The sequence below is a fragment of the Astyanax mexicanus genome, unplaced genomic scaffold (assembly GCF_023375975.1).
Source record: "Astyanax mexicanus isolate ESR-SI-001 unplaced genomic scaffold, AstMex3_surface scaffold_39, whole genome shotgun sequence".
NCBI classification, from domain to species: Eukaryota; Metazoa; Chordata; class Actinopteri; order Characiformes; family Acestrorhamphidae; genus Astyanax; species Astyanax mexicanus.
Genome location: NW_026040049.1, coordinates 294,680 through 309,968, shown reverse-complemented (window position 1 = coordinate 309,968; position 15,289 = coordinate 294,680). Strand labels below are relative to the sequence as shown.

Below are 15,289 nucleotides of genomic sequence, written 5' to 3'. Positions count from 1 at the left end.
AGTGGTATTAGGGAATATAGTAACTCTGTACTGTAGTAGAGAAGTGGGCGGAGCTTCGTCTGGTCATGGTGAATATAAGGCTTGTGTTGTGTACAGTAGTAAAGTTGGAGTAAAGTGGTATTAGTGAATATAGTAACTCTGTACTGTAGTAGAGAAGTGGGCGGGGCTTCTTCTGGTCATGGTGAACATAAGGCTTGTGTTGTGTACAGTAGTAAAGTTGTAGTAAAGTGGTATTAGTGAATATAGTAACTCTGTATTGTAGAGTAGAGAAGTGGGTGGAGCTTCTTCTGGTCATGGTGTACATAAGGCTTGTGTTGTGTACAGTAGTAAAGTTGTAGTAAAGTGGTATTAGTGAATATAGTAACTCTATTGTAGTAGAGAAGTGGGCGGAGCTTCTTCTGGTCATGGTGAACGTAAGGCTTGTGTTGTGTACAGTAGTAAAGTTGTAGTAAAGTGGTATTAGTGAATATAGTAACTCTATTGTAGTAGAGAAGTGGGCGGAGCTTCTTCTGGTCATGGTAAACATAAGGCTTGTGTTGTGTACAGTAGTAAAGTTGTAGTAAAGTGGTATTAGTGAATATAGTAACTCTGTATTGTAGTAGAGAAGTGGGCGAAGCTTCTTCTGGTCATGGTGAACATAAGGCGTGTGTTGTGTACAGTAGTAAAGTTGTAGTAAAGTGGTATTAGTGAATATAGTAACTCTGTATTGTAGAGTAGAGAAGTGGGTGGAGCTTCATCTGGTCATGGTGAACATAAGGCTTGTGTTGTGTACAGTAGTAAAGTTGTAGTAAAGTGGTATTAGTGAATATAGTAACTGTATTGTAGTAGAGAAGTGGGCGGAGCTTCTTCTGGTCATGGTGAACATAAGTCTTGTGTTGTGTACAGTAGTAAAGTTGTAGTAAAGTGGTATTAGTGGATATAGTAACTTTGTATTTTAGTAGAGAAGTGGGCGGAGCTTCTTCTGGTCATGGTGAACATAAGGCTTGTGTTGTGTACAGTAGTAAAGTTGTAGCAAAGTGGTATTAGTGAATATAGTAACTCTGTATTGTAGTAGAGAAGTGGGCGGGGCTTCTTCTGGTCATGGTGAACATAAGGCTTGTGTTGTGTACAGTAGTAAAGTTGTAGTAAAGTGGTATTAGTGGATATAGTAACTCTGTATTGTAGTAGAGAAGTGGGCGGAGCTTCTTCTGGTCATGGTGAACATAAGGCTTGTGTTGTGTACAGTAGTAAAGTTGTAGTAAAGTGGTATTAGTGAATATAGTAACTCTGTATTGTAGTAGAGAAGTGGGCGGAGCTTCTGGTCATGGTGAACATAAGGCTTGTGTTGTGTACAGTAGTAAAGTTGTAGTAAAGTGGTATTAGTGAATATAGTAACTCTGTATTGTAGTAGAGAAGTGGGCGGAGCTTCTTCTGGTCATGGTAAACGTAAGGCGTGTGTTGTGTACAGTAGTAAAGTTGTAGTAAAGTGGTATTAGTGAATATAGTAACTGTATTGTAGTAGAGAAGTGGGTGGAGCTTCTTCTGGTCATGGTGAACATAAGGCTTGTGTTGTGTACAGTAGTAAAGTTGTAGTAAAGTGGTATTAGTGGATATAGTAACTCTGTATTGTAGTAGAGAAGTGGGTGGAGCTTCTTCTGGTCATGGTGAACATAAGGCTTGTGTTGTGTACAGTAGTAAAGTTGTAAGTGGTATTAGTGAATATAGTAACTGTATTGTAGAGAAGTGGGCGGAGCTTCTTCTGGTCATGGTGAATATAAGGCTTGTGTTGTGTACAGTAGTAAAGTTGGAGTAAAGTGGTATTAGTGAATATAGTAACTCTGTACTGTAGTAGAGAAGTGGGCGGGGCTTCTTCTGGTCATGGTGAACATAAGGCTTGTGTTGTGTACAGTAGTAAAGTTGTAGTAAAGTGGTATTAGTGAATATAGTAACTCTATTGTAGTAGAGAAGTGGGCGGAGCTTCTTCTGGTCATGGTGAACATAAGGCGTGTGTTGTGTACAGTAGTAAAGTTGTAGTAAAGTGGTATTAGTGAATATAGTAACTCTGTATTGTAGAGTAGAGAAGTGGGTGGAGCTTCTTCTGGTCATGGTGTACATAAGGCTTGTGTTGTGTACAGTAGTAAAGTTGTAGTAAAGTGGTATTAGTGAATATAGTAACTCTGTATTGTAGTAGAGAAGTGGGCGGAGCTTCTTCTGGTCATGGTGAACGTAAGGCTTGTGTTGTGTACAGTAGTAAAGTTGTAGTAAAGTGGTATTAGTGAATATAGTAACTCTATTGTAGTAGAGAAGTGGGCGGAGCTTCTTCTGGTCATGGTGAACATAAGGCTTGTGTTGTGTACAGTAGTAAAGTTGTAGTAAAGTGGTATTAGTGAATATAGTAACTCTGTATTGTAGTAGAGAAGTGGGCGGAGCTTCTGGTCATGGTGAACATAAGGCTTGTGTTGTGTACAGTAGTAAAGTTGTAGTAAAGTGGTATTAGTGAATATAGTAACTCTGTATTGTAGTAGAGAAGTGGGCGGAGCTTCTTCTGGTCATGGTAAACGTAAGGCTTGTGTTGTGTACAGTAGTAAAGTTGTAGTAAAGTGGTATTAGGGAATATAGTAACTCTGTACTGTAGTAGAGAAGTGGGCGGAGCTTCATCTGGTCATGGTGAATATAAGGCTTGTGTTGTGTACAGTAGTAAAGTTGGAGTAAAGTGGTATTAGTGAATATAGTAACTCTGTACTGTAGTAGAGAAGTGGGCGGGGCTTCTTCTGGTCATGGTGAACATAAGGCTTGTGTTGTGTACAGTAGTAAAGTTGTAGTAAAGTGGTATTAGTGAATATAGTAACTCTGTATTGTAGTCGAGAAGTGGGCGGGGCTTCTTCTGGTCATGGTGAACATAAGGCTTGTGTTGTGTACAGTAGTAAAGTTGTAGTAAAGTGGTATTAGTGAATATAGTAACTCTGTATTGTAGAGTAGAGAAGTGGGTGGAGCTTCTTCTGGTCATGGTGTACATAAGGCTTGTGTTGTGTACAGTAGTAAAGTTGTAGTAAAGTGGTATTAGTGAATATAGTAACTCTATTGTAGTAGAGAAGTGGGCGGAGCTTCTTCTGGTCATGGTGAACGTAAGGCTTGTGTTGTGTACAGTAGTAAAGTTGTAGTAAAGTGGTATTAGTGAATATAGTAACTCTGTATTGTAGAGTAGAGAAGTGGGTGGAGCTTCTTCTGGTCATGGTGAACATAAGGCTTGTGTTGTGTACAGTAGTAAAGTTGTAGTAAAGTGGTATTAGTGAATATAGTAACTGTATTGTAGTAGAGAAGTGGGCGGAGCTTCTTCTGGTCATGGTGAACATAAGGCTTGTGTTGTGTACAGTAGTAAAGTTGTAGTAAAGTGGTATTAGTGAATATAGTAACTCTGTATTGTAGTCGAGAAGTGGGCGGAGCTTCTTCTGGTCATGGTGAACATAAGGCTTGTGTTGTGTACAGTAGTAAAGTTGTAGTAAAGTGGTATTAGTGAATATAGTAACTCTGTATTGTAGAGTAGAGAAGTGGGTGGAGCTTCTTCTGGTCATGGTGAACATAAGGCTTGTGTTGTGTACAGTAGTAAAGTTGTAGTAAAGTGGTATTAGTGAATATAGTAACTGTATTGTAGTAGAGAAGTGGGCGGAGCTTCTTCTGGTCATGGTGTACATAAGGCTTGTGTTGTGTACAGTAGTAAAGTTGTAGTAAAGTGGTATTAGTGAATATAGTAACTCTGTATTGTAGTAGAGAAGTGGGCGGAGCTTCTTCTGGTCATGGTGAACATAAGGCTTGTGTTGTGTACAGTAGTAAAGTTGTAGTAAAGTGGTATTAGTGAATATAGTAACTCTGTATTGTAGTCGAGAAGTGGGCGGAGCTTCTTCTGGTCATGGTAAACGTAAGGCTTGTGTTGTGTACAGTAGTAAAGTTGTAGTAAAGTGGTATTAGGGAATATAGTAACTCTGTACTGTAGTAGAGAAGTGGGCGGAGCTTCGTCTGGTCATGGTGAATATAAGGCTTGTGTTGTGTACAGTAGTAAAGTTGGAGTAAAGTGGTATTAGTGAATATAGTAACTCTGTACTGTAGTAGAGAAGTGGGCGGGGCTTCTTCTGGTCATGGTGAACATAAGGCTTGTGTTGTGTACAGTAGTAAAGTTGTAGTAAAGTGGTATTAGTGAATATAGTAACTCTGTATTGTAGAGTAGAGAAGTGGGTGGAGCTTCTTCTGGTCATGGTGTACATAAGGCTTGTGTTGTGTACAGTAGTAAAGTTGTAGTAAAGTGGTATTAGTGAATATAGTAACTCTATTGTAGTAGAGAAGTGGGCGGAGCTTCTTCTGGTCATGGTGAACGTAAGGCTTGTGTTGTGTACAGTAGTAAAGTTGTAGTAAAGTGGTATTAGTGAATATAGTAACTCTATTGTAGTAGAGAAGTGGGCGGAGCTTCTTCTGGTCATGGTGAACATAAGGCTTGTGTTGTGTACAGTAGTAAAGTTGTAGTAAAGTGGTATTAGTGAATATAGTAACTCTGTATTGTAGTAGAGAAGTGGGCGGAGCTTCTTCTGGTCATGGTGAACATAAGGCTTGTGTTGTGTACAGTAGTAAAGTTGTAGTAAAGTGGTATTAGTGGATATAGTAACTCTGTATTGTAGTAGAGAAGTGGGCGGAGCTTCTTCTGGTCATGGTAAACATAAGGCTTGTGTTGTGTACAGTAGTAAAGTTGTAGTAAAGTGGTATTAGTGAATATAGTAACTCTGTATTGTAGTAGAGAAGTGGGCGAAGCTTCTTCTGGTCATGGTGAACATAAGGCGTGTGTTGTGTACAGTAGTAAAGTTGTAGTAAAGTGGTATTAGTGAATATAGTAACTCTGTATTGTAGAGTAGAGAAGTGGGTGGAGCTTCATCTGGTCATGGTGAACATAAGGCTTGTGTTGTGTACAGTAGTAAAGTTGTAGTAAAGTGGTATTAGTGAATATAGTAACTGTATTGTAGTAGAGAAGTGGGCGGAGCTTCTTCTGGTCATGGTGAACATAAGTCTTGTGTTGTGTACAGTAGTAAAGTTGTAGTAAAGTGGTATTAGTGGATATAGTAACTTTGTATTTTAGTAGAGAAGTGGGCGGAGCTTCTTCTGGTCATGGTGAACATAAGGCTTGTGTTGTGTACAGTAGTAAAGTTGTAGCAAAGTGGTATTAGTGAATATAGTAACTCTGTATTGTAGTAGAGAAGTGGGCGGGGCTTCTTCTGGTCATGGTGAACATAAGGCTTGTGTTGTGTACAGTAGTAAAGTTGTAGTAAAGTGGTATTAGTGGATATAGTAACTCTGTATTGTAGTAGAGAAGTGGGCGGAGCTTCTTCTGGTCATGGTGAACATAAGGCTTGTGTTGTGTACAGTAGTAAAGTTGTAGTAAAGTGGTATTAGTGAATATAGTAACTCTGTATTGTAGTAGAGAAGTGGGCGGAGCTTCTGGTCATGGTGAACATAAGGCTTGTGTTGTGTACAGTAGTAAAGTTGTAGTAAAGTGGTATTAGTGAATATAGTAACTCTGTATTGTAGTAGAGAAGTGGGCGGAGCTTCTTCTGGTCATGGTAAACGTAAGGCGTGTGTTGTGTACAGTAGTAAAGTTGTAGTAAAGTGGTATTAGTGAATATAGTAACTGTATTGTAGTAGAGAAGTGGGTGGAGCTTCTTCTGGTCATGGTGAACATAAGGCTTGTGTTGTGTACAGTAGTAAAGTTGTAGTAAAGTGGTATTAGTGGATATAGTAACTCTGTATTGTAGTAGAGAAGTGGGTGGAGCTTCTTCTGGTCATGGTGAACATAAGGCTTGTGTTGTGTACAGTAGTAAAGTTGTAAGTGGTATTAGTGAATATAGTAACTCTGTATTGTAAAGAAGTGGGCGGAGCTTCTGGTCATGGTGAACATAAGGCTTGTGTTGTGTACAGTAGTAAAGTTGTAGTAAAGTGGTATTAGTGAATATAGTAACTGTATTTTAGTAGAGAAGTGGGCGGAGCTTCTTCTGGTCATGGTGCACATAAGGCTTGTGTTGTGTACAGTAGTAAAGTTGTAGTAAAGTGGTATTAGTGAATATAGTAACTCTGTACTGTAGTAGAGAAGTGGGTGGAGCTTCTTCTGGTCATGGTGAACATAAAGCTTGTGTTGTGTACAGTAGTAAAGTTGTAGTAAAGTGGTATTAGTGAATATAGTAACTCTGTATTGTAGAAGAGAAGTGGGCGGAGCTTCTTCTGGTCATGGTGAACATAAGGCGTGTGTTGTGTACAGTAGTAAAGTTGTAGTAAAGTGGTATTAGTGAATATAGTAACTCTGTATTGTAGTAGAGAAGTGGGCGGGGCTTCTTCTGGTCATGGTGAACATAAGGCTTGTGTTGTGTACAGTAGTAAAGTTGTAGTAAAGTGGTATTAGTGGATATAGTAACTCTGTATTGTAGTAGAGAAGTGGGTGGAGCTTCTTCTGGTCATGGTGAACATAAGGCTTGTGTTGTGTACAGTAGTAAAGTTGTAAGTGGTATTAGTGAATATAGTAACTGTATTGTAGAGAAGTGGGCGGGGGTTTCACAGTTTTTTATTTACAGTACATACAGGTAAATATAACATCATATTAAATCCTTATTTAAACATTAATTCAGTTTTTATAATAAGAAAATATATAAAAGAAACTAAAGATCTGCTCAGACTGGTAGAACACTGTTCCGGGTTTATCTGGAACAGTGGTTCTGGATTCCGGGTTTATCTGGAACAGCGCTTCTGGAGGAACTTCCACAGGGAGACGACCGGAACGGCCAGGCTGGGAATTCCAGCCAGGAGGAAGATGATGATGTTGATCCACCAGGGAAACGTTTTCCGGGTCAGAGCCGGGAAACTGGACTGTGGGCGGAGAAGATTCCCATTCAGTTAATCTAATTATAGAATACATCTGCACTTTATCTACAACACTTAGACAGACAGACAGATGAATGGACGGACAGGTGGATGAATGAATGGATGGTTGAACAGTAGATAAATAAATGGACAGATAGAGGGACTAATACTTATGGACGGGGGTCCCAGGCTGTGTAGGTGGGTGGATAAATCAATGGATGGATGGATAGGTGGGTGAATGAATGAAGGAAGATGAATTGATGGATAGGTGGGTGGGTGGATGAATGGATGGATGGAGAGATGGGTGGATGAATGAACGGTATTTAAAGCAATGGACAGATAGAGGGACTAATACTTACGGACTGCAGGTCCCAGACTGTGTAGGTGGGTGGATGAATGGATGGATGGATGGATAGATGGATGGATGAGGGGATGGGTTGGTGGGTGTGTGGATGAATGGATTGAGAGATGGATGGATGGAGAAATGGATGGATGGTAGATAAATGAATGAACAGATTAACAGATTACAGACTAATATTTGTGGCCTGGGGGTCCCAGGCTATGTAGGTGGGAGGAAGAATGAATGGATGAGGGGATGGATGGGTGGGTGTGTGGATGAATGGATGGATGGAGAGATGGATGGATGAGGGGATGGGTTGGTGGGTGTGTGGATGAATGGACTGAGAGATGGATGGGTGGAGAGATGGATGGAAGGTAGATAAATGAATGAACAGAAAGATGGACTAATATTTACAGACTGGGGTCCCAGGCTGTGTAGGTGGGGGGATGAATGAATGGATGAGGGGATGGGTTGGTGGGTGTGTGGATAAATGGATGGATAAAGAGATGGATGGATGGATGGATGGATGGATGGATGGGAGGATGAATGGATGGACAGATAAAGGGGCTAATACTTACGGACTGGGGGTCCCAGGCTGTGTAGGTGGGCTGCTCTGAGGTGACGGTGATGAGATAAGCCAGCAGGATGATGAGCACAATCAGGGGACTGATGATCCTCCAGGAGATCTGCCAGAACACGCCGGGTCTACGTCCAATCATAAACTCAATGTCCTTATTGAACCTGATCACAAACACACCATCAATATACCCATATATCAGTATATCATTATATCAACAGTGATACTGATAATCCATCTGATCAGTGGTGTACACTCTTAGAGGTTTCGCTATGTGCAGGGAGGTGGTTCCCCGTGGTGAAATGAGTGGAACCGTGAGGGAACTGACCTGTCCAGACCGTAGATGTAAACCACGGCCAGCATCTCGAAGAATCCGACAGTAAGCAGCGGGACGGAACCGGCGAAGCTGTCGAACAGCGCCACCCAGTAACTCCCCGAGCGCTGAGCGAAGAGGAGCGTGAGGAAGAACGACACCAGACAGGTAATGCCTACAGAACACAACAGAACCTACAGTTACGCCTACAGACACAACAGAACCTACAATCACGCCTACAGAACACAACAGAACCCACCCAAAGTCACACCAAACCCAGTAGATGGAGCTAAATATCCCTGGTGTAAATACAGTACCTGTGAAGACCTCTTTAGGCCAGGTCCTGGGCAGAATGTTCAGGTCCTGCAGAGGAACCACCACACCTTCAATGTTCCCAAACATGGTGGAGAGTCCCAGACAGAAGAGCATGATGAAGAAGAGCACCGACCACAGAGGAGCGATGGGCATCTTAGTGATGGCCTCAGTGAACACGATGAAGGCCAGGCCAGTACCCTCCACCCCCTGCAGGACAACAAGACTCTGTAGCAATGGTGCAAATGGTGCAAGAGGTGTTGGGGGAACTAGTGTCCTACTGGTGTGATTGGTCCTATTGGTGCAATTAATGCTAGGGGTGCTAGTGATGTGATTGGTGTTTTTTTTGCGCAAGAGGAGTGATTGGTTCAGGTGATGAGAGGACAGTCTACAGTCATCAGTACATTTCTGTGGTGCACACCTGGACTGTACCTCACTGAGCAGTGTCTGCAGATCACACGTCTTCAGCTGGAGGTTCTGAACAAGTCCTGGATTGGTGCTGTTGAGATTATTCAGGACTTCAGCATAATTAGTATCTGAGATGTTTCCATCGGGAAGATCAAACGCATTCAGGAGAGCCAGGATGTTCCTGTTAATAAACACAGAGACAGGTGGAGGTATTCAGGATGTGGGGTGTAGGTTCAGGAACAGTTAGTTCAGGAGACACTGCGGATTGATACAGTTGCATTAGCTAATGAACAGGTAGCTAGAGACAGGTGGAGATGTGAGAGCTGATGGAGGTGTGGAAACAGATGGGGGTGTGGGTGCAAATGGAAGTGTTGAAGCAGGTGGAGATGTGGGAACAAGTGGAGGTGTTGGAGGCAGGTGGAGGTGTGAGAGTAGGTGGAGATATAAAAGCAGGTGGAGGTGAGGAAGTAGTTGGAGGAAGTACCCATTCAGACACTCGTCATATCTCTGAGTGGCTCTGAAGCCGATGATGGAGTAGATGACGGTCGCTGCGAAGACAGAGGTGAACCCAGTGATGAAGGAGATGATCACAGCATCCTGCTCACAGTTATTACTGTAACAAACATCAAAGACATGTTACGGAACTGAATGGTTACAGGACTGAATGTTATGAGACTGAGGTGTTACAGGACTGATGTGTTACGGACTGTTGTATTATGGGACTAAGGTGTTAAGGGACTGATGTGTTACGGGACTGATGTGTTACGGGACTTATGTGTTACGGGACTGAGGTGTTATGAGACTGAAGTGTTACGGGACTGAGGTGTTACGGGACTGATGTGTTACGGGACTGATGTGTTACGGGACTGATGTGTTACGGGACTTATGGGTTACGGGACTGAGGTGTTACGAGACTGAAGTGTTATGGGACTGAGGTGTTAAGGGACTGAGGTGTTAAGGGACTGAGGTGTTAAGGGACTGAGGTGTTAAGGGATTGATGTGTTACGGGACTGATGTGTTACGGGACTGATGTGTAACGGGATTGAGGTGTTACGGGATTGAGGTGTTACGGGACTGAGGTGTTACGGGACTGAGGTGTTACGGGACTGAGGTGTTACAGGACTGAAGGCTCACTGTACGGAGTTGTAGCTGGAGAAGGAAATCAGGCCTCCCCAGCCCAAACCGAAGGAGTAGAAGACCTGAGCTCCAGCATCCAACCAGGTGATCGGCTTCATCAACTCCTTTAGCTGCAGAGAGATCAGACCTCAGTGAATCAGACCTCAGTGAATCAGACTCAGTGAATCAGACTCAGTGAATCAGACTCAGTGAATCAGATTCTGCGACTCAGACTCAGTGAATCAGATTCAGTGAGGCAGACTCAGTGAATCCGATTCAGTGAATAAGACTCAGTGAATAAGACTCAGTGAATCAGATTCAGTGAGGCAGACTCAGTGAATCCGATTCAGTGAATAAGACTCAGTGAATAAGACTCAGTGAATCAGATTCAGTGAGGCAGACTCAGTGAGGCAGACTCAGTGAATCAGACTCAGTGAATCAGACTCAGTGAATCAGACTCAGTGAAGTAGACTCAGTGAAGCAGATTCAATGAAGCAGACTCAGTGGAACAGATTCAGTGAATCAGACTCGGTGAATCAGACTTAGTGTAAATGTTCTGATCAGAAACTCACGTCTGGAGTGAAGAGGAACTTGATGCCGCTTACAGAACCTTTGAGGGTCAGACCTCGGATCAGGAAGATGGTGAGAACGACATACGGCAGAGTGGAGGTGATGTACACAGCCTGAAACCAGAAGATACAATTATATTATCTACAGCTAAATAATAGACACATAAAAATTAGTTTTTTTATTTTATCAAATTAAAAACCTCTGGAATTTAATCAAGAGGAAGATGGATGACCACAAACCATCAAACCAAACTGAACTGCTTGAATTTTTGCACCAGAAATAAAGCAGCATAAAGTTATCCAAAAGCAGTGTGTAAGACTGGTGGAGGAGGAGAACATGATGCCAAGATGCATGAAATTAAAACTGTGATTAAAAACCACCAGGGTTATTCCACCAAATATTGATTATTTCTGAACTCTTAAAACTTTATGAATATGAACTTGTTTTCTTTGCACTATTTGAGGTCTGAAAGTTCTGCATCTTTTTTAGTTATTTCAGTCATTTCTCATTTTCTGTAAATAAATGCTCTAAATGAGAATATTTTTATGTGGAATTTGGGAGAAATGTTGTCTGTAGTTTATAGAATAAAACAACAATGTTCATTTTACTCAAATATAAACCTATAAATAACAAAATCAGAGAAACTGATTCAGGAACTAAAGTGCTCTCTTCATTTTTTCCAAAGCTGTATAATAGTAAAGAAAAAGACTCAACGGGTCCAAACAATAATTTCAGCCCAAATCTGATTTTCATCATATCTTGTTTCCAGGTGGATGTTTGATAGTATGATTGTGCAGAAACCAAACAGATAGCTGTATCTGCAGGGGTTGGTGTAGATTTGATGAACCGTTAGCCCTGGTCTGATATTCCACACCTAAATTAGAAGTGTTATTCCTGAAGAGTAGCATTAGCGTTCAGCCTGGAGATCTACAGAGCTGAATTATTCCAGAATTAAGATCTTCTGAAGATCACTATCAGCCAGTGTTTGAAGACCCAGAGGAAGCTGCATTAATATAAACCTGTGGAATGTGTTCGGTATTTGGTATACGATGTTGAAGATACGGTACCTTGCCGGTGGACTCGATGCCCCTGAGGCAGCAGGTGTACAGCACAGTCCAGGCACACCCTAAACACAAGACCAGCCACCACTGGAGACCCCCGGACTCCTCGATAGACACAGAGCTGTTCAGAGTCGTCCTGTACCAGAAATAATCCACAGAGGAGCTGAGGGCACATTCTGACTCCAGGCCTGCAGGACCACAGCAGATCAGAGGTTTTAGCATGGAGCACACTGTGGGCACTTTTCCACCAGTATGGTGCCGGTGCTGGTGCCATTCCTGAACGGTTCTGTGCTGTTCTACCGCAAAATCACAGGTTCTTGGCCAGAAAAGTCATGAGTTCCCACAATCTTGCTGTTCTGGAACCAGCAAACCTGTGACACGAGTGGTCACCGTCACAAAGTTGTTCACAAATCTTACCGCCATTTTTGTCTAAAAGCAGCAGAAGCAGCTAAAACTGAAAATGAATCAACAACCATCCACTGAAGTAACTAATGCGCTGATTGCAAAGGAAAGCCAAGGTGTACATGGAAATTCAGGACGAGATGCTTAAAGCAAAGTTCAGTAGAACTTCAGAGCAAATTATTAATAAACTGAAAAAGCTATCTAAATGTGGGTCTGCAGAAATGCTGCAGAAATAAAAAGTTTGAAATAAGATAAATAAAAAAGCAGTGGAAACACAGGACTGTCCTTTAAAAGGTTTGCAGGAACCTGCTTGTTGGTGGAAAAGAGGTAAGTGTGTATTTTGTAGTCCTGCAGGCTGTGGTGGATTTGAGTATGGGCATCATGAACTTACCTGTCCTGTTGTCATTTACAGGACATTGACTCCAGGGCAGCGGGTCTTGGAAGGAGTTGAAGAAGTACCACATGACCCAGGTAATTATAGTGTTGTAATACAGGGCCACCAGGAAAGAAACCATCATGGAGGCGATTCCTGAGGTCAATAGAACACACAGGTTTCTTTTTAGGTTCTGCTGGATCTGCAGTGCTTTGAACTTAACTCCAGTCTTTGGCATTAATTATTCTTTACCCTCTTTACCCTGCTACCAGATCAGGAGCATCCCTCACTACCTTTAATAAAGTCCTGAAGACCAATCACTAACACCTCTAACTAACTAACTAACTAACTACTTCTAACTCCTTTCCTCATCTCTCCCATTATTTCCCTTTAGCCTCCTTTAGGTCCTGTCTAAAATGTTTTTATCTTTTTTAACTTTTTTGTCCTCTTTTGCTAAATATACATCACTATTGTGAGTTGCTTTGGATAAAAGCCTCCGCTAAATGTATTATAACTAAATGTACTGTAATATACCCTCTGTATCCTCTGTCATAACCTGTTTCCTTATAAATTCACTGTTTTACACTGTTTTAAATCTAAAGCTGCTACCACAGGTTCTTAGAGGGATTTTGTAGAACAGCAATTTTGGTTCACTTAGGAATTATTTTTGTAAAGTATGTTATGAAATGTGAGTGTCTTAAACCCAAAAAAAATGCACTGAAATGTTTCTCTACGAACTACATTTTTATAATATAATATCTGATAAATGTTTTTGATCTCATAGAATGTGAAGGTGTGATGGGTGATGGGAATACTCACCGACTCCAGTAAGGTAGGGGCTAATGGACCTCCAGACCCCAACACTCCCCTTCCTGAGCCTCTGCCCAATAGCAAACTCCAGGTACAGCAGAGGAACCCCCTCCAGAACCAGCAGGATAAGGAATGGAATTATAAAAGCTCCTAAAACAGTGGGATTAGAGCACAGAGTTAAGTCCATGCTGATCATGTAGCTCACACTGGTTTAGCCTGATCAGGTTGGTCGTACTTGAAAATCAGCTAAACCAGTGCATGAACCATCTTCACATCAGGCTGCAGTGGCTGTAGGATCTCATTCCAGCCAATCAGAAGCTCATGATCACCTGCTCTAATGATTAACCAGTGGAATCTGTTGGTTGTTTGGCGTTGGTTGTACCCCGACCCAATGTGGACAAGTATAATACCCCTGAGGTAAACCATCAAACTCTAACACAATCATACCCTATACTGGTCAAGAGCTGAACCTTAACAGATCACACTGTTTTAATTCAGAAGAACAAAGTTCAGAAACATTGATCCAGCTCTCCTGGCATTTGTTTGGTAATAAACACCAGCAAGAAGAATTGGAACGAGACTCTGCATAGGCCATGCCAAATTGGGCTAAATGTACAAGCGACTCGGCCTGATTCCCATATTATACTCAGTTTGCACAAGTGGTTCAGACCAATTGGTGTGTTACAAAACAGCTTTTGCCACATGTGACTGGAACCAATTCCTATACTATACTCAGTATTGGCAAAAGCAGCACTCGCCCTGGATGTGACCTGGACATCTGGGCGATTCCTTATCCTGATATTTGAGACATTTTCAGTTTTCCCTTCTAAAAAAATCACAGCTCTTCTGGAATTAAATCTAAAACACAGTCAGATCTGGAGGTTCTATTATTTTAGCTTTTTCAGGTCTGCACATGTATCTGATATGATCATCTGTTATCCAATAATGATTCTAACATTAATGATTAACAGGCTTTATGATACGTTGTCACTGAATAACTTTTAATAGCTGTAAAGTTTAGGATCAGCTCCAGGTGGTCCTACCTCCCCCATGACTCTGGCACAGGTAGGGGAACCTCCAGACGTTCCCCAGTCCAATACAGAACCCCACACAGGTCAGCATGTACTGGGCTTTGTTGTCCCACTGTGGCCGGTCTCCAGCCTCCACCTCCTCCATCTTCTCCAGCTGGGCGTGGGAGGGGATTCGGTCCTCCAGCCCCGGGTTCCTCAGTGTTAGCTTCATGCCGGTTGGGATCAGGCTGGTTCTGCTGGTGCTTTTCCTAAAGGTGCTTCTGATTTTATCTGAGAGCCCTGATACCTTCCTCTGTCTTAAGGCACCAGACGGAGATATACTGATAGAGTCAGCAGCCTGAACAGCAGCCTGGGATAATTATTAATTTAGTAATGAAAGAGGAAAACAAATCAGACTGGGACTTTGAGAGGAGGACGTAATTACCCCCATTCCCCCTTCCCCCAACCATTTGTACAGGAAGTCCTGCGGACACAGGTGTTGCATGCAGAACTTCCAACTGATAGCAGCATTTTTCAGCAGGATAATGTTCACCCACACACAGCAAGAGTTTTCCAGGAACACAGTCTCCACCAGATTGCAGCGCTTCCTCATCCTGCCCGCTCTCCAGATTTATCACCAATCCAGCATTTACACAACAAAGGTGTGCTTCTGAGGTGGACTAATGAGTTCACACTGTAAACTGCAGGTGTGATTGATGATCTGAGGATCATCTCATACAGTGAGAGTCGGTCACTCCTAGTAGTGATAGGAGGAACATTACTAACAGTGATCTCAGTGATCTGTGCAGAACATCCTGCAGATATATGTGTTGTTGCTTTCTCTCCTGCAGAACTTTCATTTTTCAGCAGGATAATGTTCACCCACACACAGCAAGGGTTTCCCAGGAACACAGGTGTGTTTTTGGTTCAGTTCTCTCATATTGACCACTAGATATTTAACAAATTAAATTCAAAGCTCTTATGATTTCCTACAAGCTGATGATGGAGCAGCTCACTTTTACCTGCGCTCATTTCTAAAGGTCTGTGTTACCTCCTGACCACTACACTCTTCCAGTGAACATAGTTGACATAGGGAATTGTGGGTAAACTGAGATGCTGGTGCTGTTGTT

General features: G+C 42.2%; 1 protein-coding gene across 1 annotated transcript; it reads right to left on the bottom strand.

Annotated features, from left to right (window-relative positions):
- Positions 1–6,554: 6,554 nt before the first annotated feature.
- LOC103025258 (sodium-dependent neutral amino acid transporter B(0)AT1-like) lies at positions 6,555–14,497 on the bottom strand. Its single transcript, XM_007241437.4, has 12 exons — positions 14,193–14,497; positions 13,159–13,299; positions 12,358–12,495; positions 11,571–11,752; positions 10,506–10,616; positions 9,952–10,064; positions 9,302–9,430; positions 8,842–8,998; positions 8,415–8,619; positions 8,113–8,272; positions 7,786–7,948; positions 6,555–6,873 (listed from the first exon to the last, which is right to left on the bottom strand). Exons 1-12 carry the CDS (start codon positions 14,389–14,391, stop codon positions 6,736–6,738), a joined length of 1,836 nt encoding a protein of 611 aa, XP_007241499.3. The 5' UTR covers positions 14,392–14,497; the 3' UTR covers positions 6,555–6,735.
- Between the last annotated feature and the right edge of the window lie 792 nt (positions 14,498–15,289).